This window comes from Tupaia chinensis, unplaced genomic scaffold (assembly GCF_000334495.1).
Source record: "Tupaia chinensis unplaced genomic scaffold, TupChi_1.0 Scaffold146187_1, whole genome shotgun sequence".
NCBI classification, from domain to species: Eukaryota; Metazoa; Chordata; class Mammalia; order Scandentia; family Tupaiidae; genus Tupaia; species Tupaia belangeri.
This window is the reverse complement of record NW_006206042.1, coordinates 1736686-1746826: the sequence shown is the minus strand read 5'-3', so window position 1 is coordinate 1746826 and position 10141 is coordinate 1736686. Positions and strand designations below refer to the sequence as shown.

Sequence of the window (10141 nt, the reverse complement as noted above, 5' to 3'; positions counted from 1 at the left end):
TTTCCCTCCTTTCAGGATTCTGGGCCGTAATACCTGGCATGTTGCTCAAGCCACTGGGTCCAGGACTCAAACCATGTAGTTGACCATATGGGATCCAACCACTCAACCACCAGACCATGGAGCTGGCCCCTTCTCTCTTTTCCAACTATCCCTCTCTTCCTAGTTACTTGCCCCTACATTCTGTTAATATTTTTACAACAAAGCAATTTTGCCAAAGATTTATCCTCATCAAGAACATCTAGGCTGGTCCCAGAGTACTTCTACTTCACCCTTTTTAAAGTGTTCCTGAAGGTCAGCTCTCCCTGAAATTAATTCCACTCCCTTCATGCTTCTACCAGAAGTTTCTATTCAGAGAGAGCCATCCACTAATGATTCTGACCTAGTCAGTCTAGCTCTTGCACCACCACCTGTATTTTTCTTAGAAAAGAAACAGGAAAAAAGATGGGATGATGTGAGGCAGGATCCCTGCAGCTTGCACATCATAAAAACTTTTTAAAAAGCCTTCCATCGGGACCAGCAGTTAGCGTAATGGCTGTGTCACTGAACTCCCATGTAGCTGACTGCAGTTTGAGTCCCAGACCCGGTGGCTTAAACTCACACCGGGGCATGTGCATGTGTGGCCAAGATCCTGAGAGGAGAATAGAGGAGAAGGGATTACAGCATGGCCATCCCTCCTGGGGGGTGATTTCTCGCTTTTTATATCTCTGTCTTTCTGGAGAACACCCTATAGCAAAAACCTTGCAAAAAAAGTCTTCCATCAATGTTCTACAAGCAACATTCTTACTCTGAAAAGATATGTGCTATGGTCTCACATGCTGGTGACTACTTGGCCAAAGGCTTAAGGGAAGATTAAAAAGAAAGTAGAGAATTTGAAATCCTTGATGATACCAGAGCTGGAGATATTATTGTGAAACTCACAGGCAGGTTAACCAAGTGTGGAATGAACAACCGCAGATTTGATGTGCAACTCAAAGATCTAGAAAAATGGAATACTCTGCTCCCATTCCATCAGTTGGTTTCAGTACACTGATAACCTCAGCTGGCATCATAGACAATAAAGGAGCAAGACAAAAACACACAGGAGGGGAAAATCCTGGGGTTTTCTTCTTAGACACATAATATAAATACACAAATAACATGCCTCAATGGACCAAAAAAAAAAAGCAAAAACAGAAAAAGGAGAGAGAGCAAGGTAGCCATATGACATAAGTTAGCATGTTCTTGATTATTGAGCAAATAAATTGTTTTTGGTTTTTTGGTGTTTTCTACGCTCATTTCTCTATTCCTGTTCTAGAATCCATGTCATGATGGGAATTTCTCCCTGTTGACTTCCTGCCTTGCTCTCAGACACTGCAATTGAAGAATGCAGAGAAAGAACTTCACAGAGGTAACAGAGTTTATTTTCTTGGGGTTTTCCAGATTCCATGACCACCGCATCACTCTCTTTGTGGTTTTTCTCATCCTGTACACATTAACCCTGACTGGCAATGCCATCATCGTGACCATCATTCGCATTGACCGCCACCTCCACACCCCCATGTACTTCTTCTTGAGCATGTTGGCTACTTCGGAGACGGTGTACACACTGGTCATCATTCCACGGATGCTCGCCAGTCTCATAACTCCAAACCAGCCAATCTCCCTACCAGGTTGCACCACCCAAATGTTCTTCTTTGTTACCTTGGCCATCAACAACTGCTTCTTGCTGACAGTGATGGGGTATGACCGCTACGTGGCCATCTGCAACCCCCTGAGGTACACCGTCATCATGAGCAAGAGGGCATGTATCCAGCTGATGTGTGCAGCCTTTGGCATAGGCCTGGCCATGGCAGCCATCCAGGTGACATCCATATTTACCTTACCCTTTTGCCACAGGGTTGTTGGCCATTTCTTTTGTGACATCCTCCCTGTCATGAAACTCTCCTGTATCGATACCACTGTCAATGAGATAATCAATTTTGTTGTCAGTTTATTTGTCATCCTGGTCCCCATGGGCTTGGTTTTTATCTCATATGTCCTCATCATCTCCACTATTCTCAAGATTGCTTCAGCAGAGGGCAGGAAAAAGACCTTTGCCACCTGTGCCTCCCACCTCACGGTGGTCATCATCCACTATGGCTGCGCCTCCATTGCCTACCTCAAGCCCAAGTCAGATAACTCTGTAGAGCAAGACCTCCTCCTCTCTGTGACCTACACCATCATCACTCCTCTGCTAAACCCTGTTGTTTACAGCCTGAGGAACAAGGAGGTCAAGGATGCACTGCACAGAGCTGTGGGCAGAAACATTTCTTAACACTTCTATCCTCTTTTTGAAAAGACATTTATCCCTAATCAATGTGTGTCTTCACTGTATTAAAAAGCTTCACAGCTCTGTCCTGTATGGTCTATTCTGCAAAGGGATGTGCACATCTTCCTTCAACATCTATTACAAAATATTTTTTTAAAAAAGGAATTGTTTTATTCAACTATTTATTTATTTATTTATTTATTTATTTATTTATTTATTTTTATTTACATTTTTAATACATTCAATCACATTATTTAGCTTACAAGGTGATCATTTTAATATGTGAACATTTCTCCCCAGTCGAGTTGATCAAAATACAATAACACTACCTCCCTCTCTCAACAATGCTGTTTTCGTATGCCTCCTTCAAATGTTTTTCCCCAGTCCCCACTCCTCCACACACACCACATCTGGCATTCACATCCACCTCTTGTGTTTGTACATCCTTTATCCCATCCATTTCAGTTATAGAGTGCAGACATTCAGAATATATTAAGTGGGGAAATACAGTGACTCTCCTTCATAGCCTGGCTTGCTTCACTCAGCAGTAAATCTTCCATATTCTTCCACTTTCTGTCAAAAGCCAGGGTTGGTTCCATGTCTTAGCAATTGTGAAAAGTGCCACAATAAACATCGATGTGCAAGCACTTTTCCAATGAGAAATTCTTCTGTCCTTTGGGTAGATGCCAAGAAATGGGATTACTGGATCATATGGCAGTTCTATTTGTAGATTTTTGAGGAATCTCCAAATGGTTCTCCACAGTGGTTGAACTAATTTACATTCCCACCATCAGTGTAAGAGAGTTCCCCTTTCACCACACCCCCACCAACACTTATCATTGTTTGGTTTTTTAATCTTAGCCATTCTGACTGGGGTTAGGTGGTATCTCATTGTTGTTTTGATCTGCATTTCCCTTACAATGAGGGATGTTGAGCATTTTTTCATATGCCTTCTGGCTATTCTTATGTCATCTTTAGTGAGTGTTCTTTTCAACTCCTTCTCCCATCTTTTAATAGGGTTCATCATCTTTTTTCCAAACAGCTTCTTTAGTTCCTTATGTATTCTGGTTATCAATCCCTTATCTGATGCATAGTTTACAAAAATATTTCAATTTGGAGAGAGGAACAGTGTGAGAGAGAGGGAAAGTGAGAGAGCAAGCCGCCAAGTCCAGGACTCAAACTGCAGTTGGCCATGTGGGAGTCTAGCACTCCTAACCACCAGGCCACTTGCCGACGCCTGTTACTAAATCTTAACCTTTGTTTCAAAATTGTGCTCAGGCATTTTCAAAGGAGTATATGAAGGGTTGAGGAAGAGGGGCATGATTTTAAGAAAGCATATTCAAATTTCTGGGATGGAGCAAGACTTCTTATGGACTTCTTAAAAGCATGTTAAATTTGACTAAAAGCAATCCTTATTATATTAATAATATAACCTACAAAAAATAAAACAGGACAAAAATCTTCCCAGTAGTGGTTATTAGTATGAAGTTTTCTCTGAAAAGAATATTTTTTTGATCCCAATCTTGAAGAAGATGTGAGGTGTGTTAGAAAGCAAACAAACAAATGAAACCAGATTAAGAAGGCTGGAAAGCAGGCTTAGTCATTGAAAGTTTTGTCTTATTATTTCCTTTATACCAAAGTCTTTGTTTCCATTCCCAGTGGTCTTCACCCATGGCCAGAGACGTGTGTAGCTCTCACCTCTCCTGTCTGAGTGTGCTCATCTGACTCCCTCTGATTTCTGCTTCTCTCCATGGGAATCAGCCTCTTTCTAAACACTGTTACCAAAAAATGGAGTTAGTGAAAAAGATCTGTGCCCTCCTTGAAAGGAGAACCCTAAAAGTATTTATTCAAGCACATCCCATGGCACCTCCTGCATATTATAAAGACAAAAGAAAAAAAAAAAAAAAAAAAAACAGCACCAGCAGTCAGGAGTAGTTCAGAGGTATAATTGTTTAATCCTTCTTCCAAGATCACCTTCTCCCAAAAAAAAAGTTTAAAAAAAAATCCCTTCTCCCACTAGATGCCCTTTGACAAGAACAGTCTTTTCCTTGGAGTTTCTAGAGAGCTTTGCTGGTTTCATGTCTGTACATACCTTCTATATTGATATCCTGGTGGATGAGAGAGAGAGTTTCAGACGTTTTTGTTGTGTGCCTGTTTCTACTAAAATATTTGCTATTAAAATGCTTCTCTGTTTTCCCCCACTGGAAAGGGATAGGTAACTCCTGCAAAAACATGTTGAGAGCAAAGACTATCTTTAAAGACCCCTGAGGTTTTATTAATAGGTCAGGAAGACCAGAACTCTTTCAAGGCCTGGCTTTCTCTTTATAATCCTGGGTTTATGACATTTATTTTATTTATTGATTTTTATTTCTCCTATGGAAGAGGTGGCAGAAGCACTTCCAATGGGGTCTACATGCCACAACTCACCCACAGCTTCAGATAGCCCAGATCACGGTCATGATCAGCACGTACAGGGAGGCTTTGGTATGTGAACCTGGATTGTTCCCATGTGGGTTAAGCATCCCAGAATGTTGTGATACCACTGGCCATTGGCTGACTCTGTCTGAAGTTTCTACATCATAAGAGAAAGGTTTTGCACAAGAGCTTTTGAGAGGTTGAGTGTTGGTTGTAAAATCCATATGGACCGACAACGTGACAGACATGGACATGCTGTGTGGTCTCCCATGGCAGCACTTTCAGGGTCAGCCTACCAGGGATCCACAGCCTCAGACCTAATGATGGCATTGTCTGATGAGCAGGGGTATGGCTTCCTCTGGCATGACAGTGTCTCTCCTAATAGTATGAAAGAACCGCCTCACGCTGCCATCAAGACCACCTGTACCATGGTCCTCCTCCACTCCCTCTGGACTAGTAACTTCTTGCATGTCCTTAGACCTGTTCTTTTGTGTGCAGAAAGGAGGTTGTGGGGCAGGAAATGCTCCCTGAGCAGGAAAGTAGAGCAATGGAGGGAGTTAGGTGGTGGTCAAGCCTGCGCTAATCCACTCCAGGGGCAGAAGCTGCCTCCATCTCTCCTTACTCCTCTTTCTCCTTCTCCACTCAGCCATCCATTCCTTCATCCAGGGATCATAGACAAAAGATTTCTCCAGTATTCTTTCTTGATCTAAATGCACTCAAGAGCAGACACCACACAAGCTGCTATGCAGGCAGAAGTTAAATTTCAGAGCTGGCTTGAAGAAGAGCCCACAGAAAAGATCAGTCATAAACCTTGAAGGAGAAATACCTCCATGTACAGTTCTGTTTCCTTCAGTGCTCCAATGACAGGTCTATATTTTTCAAATGAAAATATGTACTTCGGGACCAGCAGTTAGCGTAATGGCTATGTCGCTGACCTCCCATGTAGTTGACCACGGTTCAAGTCCCAGACCCAGTGGCTTAAACTCACGCCAGGCGCATGTGTTTGCGTGCCCAAGATCCCGAGAGGAGAATGAAGGAGAAGGGATTGTGGTGTGGCCATCCCCCCTGGGGGGTGATTTCTCGCTTTCTGTCTCTCTGTCTCTCTGGCAAGCACATGCGTCCTATAACAAAAATCTCTCCAAAAACAAAAATATACATATATACTTCTACTTTCTTAGATAATAAGATTCTGTATTATGTGATAGAAAGGGTAGAGGATAAATAGTCAAAAGACCTGGGTTCAAGTCCTTACTTCATACCTGTCAGCATGAATATATTTTTTAATTTGCTACTGCGTACACACTCACCAGAGAGAGAGAGAGAGAGAGAGAGAAAGTGAGAAAGCACCCCTCAGGTGGGATAGCCACACCACAATCCCTTCTCCATTCTCATCTTGTGAATTGGGGCACACATGCATATGAACCCTGTGTTTCTCAAGCTGCCAAATATGAGACTCAATCCTTCCGTGGGATCCAGCCATCTTAACCACCACACCACTGGCTGACCTGAATGTAATATTATTAAATTCTGCCTCACTGTCCATTAAAATTCGTGTTTAATTCTCCTTGCTTATCTAGTTTGTGCTGACTGCTATCTAGCAATAAGTGCTACCTTACATTGTTTTCAGCAGCATTTACCTCACTCCCTCCCAAGCAGCTAGTTTTACTTTCTTATGTGTCTCTGGAGTTCTTCGTGGAAAATTATATTAGTATAATATTTTTTCATTGTGCTTTCATTTCTTATTTCTATCACTAGTTCACAAGCATGCAAAAGAATTTGAAAAGGGAAAATAGAATTACAAGTTTATTTTGGTGCAAAAAAAAATTCAATCACAGGCATATTGGGAGCAGGAATTATTTTTCTCGTTAATATGCCTCTTGCTAGGACAGTGCTTGGTAGAGTGGGTGTTCCATAGGTTATTCACTTGGAGTCTGAGTCCCAGCCATGGACAAAGCTCTTTGCTTGGAATTCCTGGTGTGTGAGTCAGCTAGACATACCATTCTCTAAGTCAGTTTCGCAGCTGTTACAAAATGTCTGAGACTGGGTAATTTATAAATGATGGAAATTGATTCGTCCCAGTCCTGGAGTCTGTAAAGCCCAAAGTCACGGCACTGGCGGGTTCAGTGTGTGGTGAGGGCCTAGTCTCTCCTTCCAAGATGGAGCCTTGTTTCTGCACCCTCTGGAGGAAAAGGACGGTGGGTCCTCACATGCCAAAGGAGACCAAAGGAAAAAGGGGGGCCCAACTAGTTTCCTCCAGTCCTTTTATAAGGTCTCTAATCCCATTTATGAGGGCTCTGCTCTCATGACTTAGTCACCTTTTAAAGGTCCCACATCTAAATGCTATCACATTAGGGTTTAAGTTTCAACATAAGTTTTGGAGGAGACACACTTACTCAAACCATAGCTTCTGCTGTGTTTTTTCTGTGTCCTTCGCGATTGGCTCGCCCCTAAAGACAGAGTTGGAAGCAAGTCCATAGTTCTAAAATCACTTAGATCTGTTTTTCTTTCTCCCCTGGTTTTTTCTGCAAGACAACTTTTCAGTGTTTTAAGACCTCTCTCAGCCTCTGTGTTAATATAGCCATTTGCACTGATTAATTCCTTAGCAACACAAAATCAGAAGCAGTTGAGTTTTTCACAAAAGGGCATAAAGTTACCAAGAAAATCATTCTTACCCATACTGTGATGTAACCTTTGAAATTATTTAAGTTAAAAGAATGAGTGTTTAAATAGAGAGTGACGTACCATATACAGCAAAGGATCAGGACATCTCCTAACTACACTTCTGGCAAAATGACAAGTGAGTCCATTATGAAACCAGAAAATCCTCCCTCAATTTTATGTTTTGAATCATGCTAGAGCAAAAAACTAAGCCTCCTTTGTTTCTGGATCCCAAATCCTCGAATTTCTGACCACTTAATTCCCTCACCCCTGTTTCTCTTACAATGAAGATAGTGACTAAATGAGAAAACACAGAAATACCAACCACCAGGGAACCAGCAGTTAGCGTAATGGCTATGTCGCTGGACTCCCACATAGTCGACCGCGGTTCGTGTCCCGGACCCGGTGGCTTAAAACTCACGCCGGGCGCGTGTGCGTGCGTGCCCAAGATCCCGAGAGGAGAAAGGAGGAGAAGGGATTGCGGCGTGACCATCCCCCCTGGGGGGTGATTTCTCGCTTTCTATCTCTATGTCTCTGTCTGTCTGGCGAGCGCACGCGCCCTACAGTGAAAATCTCTCCAAAAAAAAAAAAAAAGAAATACCAACCACCAGTAATAAAAAGTTTGGTGGAGACCAAACAAACTGAGGGAGGAGACAAAAAGGCAGGAGATCACTCTGAGGGACAGATAAATTGTAGATGCCAGGTAAATCTAGCTTTTCAGAGACTCATCTTTGAAGGGAACAAAAATTTCAAAACAGGGAAGCAACGTGGCTACCATCTTATGAGGGTTTCCTATAGGGCAGGTACCATGCTAAGTGGTAATTGTGTGCATTACTTCACTTGATGCTTCTACTATTTAGTAGTTCACACTTCATGACAATCTTTAAATAAAGTGTCCTATTTTTCCCTCATCATAACCTGATAAGGCATGCATTTTTATCCCCACTTTTTAGGTTAATTGTAGAAAGATTAGTCGACTCACTTCAAGTCACGGAGTTAATAATTGATAAAATTCAAATTAATACCATGATTCACTGGCTCACTTCAAAACGTATGTATCTTCTACTGGATCAGCTCTATTAGTTACTAACTCTAACCCTTAAGCTTTTTTTTTTTTTTTTTTTTTTTTTTTTTGTGTGTTTTTAAATTAATTATTAATATTTTGAAAAATTTTATGCTATAAGGCACGTACGCTCGCCAGAAAGACAGAGACAGAAAGCGAGAAATCACCTCCCGGGGGGATGGCCCCGTCACAATTTCTTCTCCATTCTCCTCTTGGGATCTTGGGCATGCACGCACACACGCCCGGCTTAAGTTTAAGCCGCTGTGTCCAGGACTCAAACCATAGTCACCTACATGTAAGTCCAGCAACATAGCCATTACGCTAACTGCTGGTTCCTGATCCTTAAGCTTTCTCAATGACGTTATAAATTCCCCAACTTTGGGAACCAGCAGTTAGCGTAATGGCTATGTCACTGGATTCCCACTTAGTCAACTGCAGTTCGCGTCCCGGACCCGGTGGCTTAAAACTCATGCCGGGAGCATGTGCGTGCGTGCCCAAGATCCCGAGAGGAGAATGGAGGAGAAGGGATTGCGGCATGACCATCCCCTCTGGGGGGTGATTTCTCGCTTTCTGTCTCTATGTCTTTCTCTGTCTGTCTGGCGAGCGCATGCACGCTATAGCGAAAAAAAAAAAACTCTCCAATAAACGCCCCAACTTTATGTCACTCTTGTCTCACTCTAGCCTCATTTCCCAGAGGAGATCTTCCCTATATAACTTAGTGGCTCCTCCACATGAGCTCCAGACCTTTCTAAGTTCATCTCTGCTTTGGCATTATGCTAGAAGTTTCATACCCTAGTCTGCCTCCCTCCCCACATGGCCAACCCCTGACAGGACTGCACTGTACCCCCAGGGCCTGGCACCCGTTGGGCATAAGACACATCACAATAACTTTCTTACTAACTATAAAATTGAAATGCAGAATGAGCATGTGTGTAACTACTACTTGATGGTTCAGTGTGCTGACCCTGAGTTCCCATAGCTTTCCTGTACTGTGAAGCACCCAGCCTCTCAGGACGAGAAGTGGGTGCTTGGGTGTTTACTGTTTTAAAGAACTCAAAGATACTTCAAAGTATTTGTAGCAGTTTCTTCTGCTTCAGAAACTTTGTACTTTTCTGTTGTGATTTTATTTATTTTTTTGGTCTCCTTTCTTATTTTCTATATAGTTGCTATCGCATCTCTAAGCTGTCAGTATGCTCAACTGTAACAATAATCCTTCTTTTTTATATACTGTCTCCAAACTGTGGTAGAGAAGCAAAGTGGATAAACAGTACACAGAACTACCTGCACAGGAGCACCCTGGAGAGGGCATTGCACAGAGGTGAAGAGAAAGGGTCCACAGTCAGATTGCTTGGCTTCTAAATTTGCGTCTGCTGCTCATGAGCTGTCCTAACCTCTCTGTGCATCTATTTCTAGATTTGTGAAATAAGTAGTGATAGTACTAGGGAAGTATATATCATTATTCCCATTGTTATAGCTGGAGTTTAGAAAGATTAAGTAAACTGCTATATATTGGGTTGTCTGGATATTTTTCTCTTTTGGTTTTTTTGGTTTTTTGTTTGTTTGTTTGTTTGTTTGTTTTGAGAGGTTTTTGCTGTAGGGCGCATGCACTCACCAGAAAGACAGAGAGAGACAGAGAGACAGAAATCACCCCCCCAGGGGGGATAGTCACCCCACAATCCCCTCTCCTCCATTCTCCTCTTGGGATCTTGGGCATGCAC

General features: G+C 42.4%; 1 protein-coding gene across 1 annotated transcript in view; it reads left to right on the top strand.

Annotated features, from left to right (window-relative positions):
- Positions 1-2361, top strand: part of LOC102501556 (putative olfactory receptor 10J6) — a 10307-nt gene extending 7946 nt beyond the window's left edge. The window contains exon 2 of the mRNA XM_006168871.2: positions 1295-2361. Within this exon, the coding sequence (XP_006168933.1) occupies positions 1364-2293 (930 nt within the window). The 5' untranslated portion in view covers positions 1295-1363 and the 3' untranslated portion in view covers positions 2294-2361. The remainder of the gene's footprint in view (positions 1-1294) is intronic.
- Positions 2362-10141: the final 7780 nt, after the last annotated feature.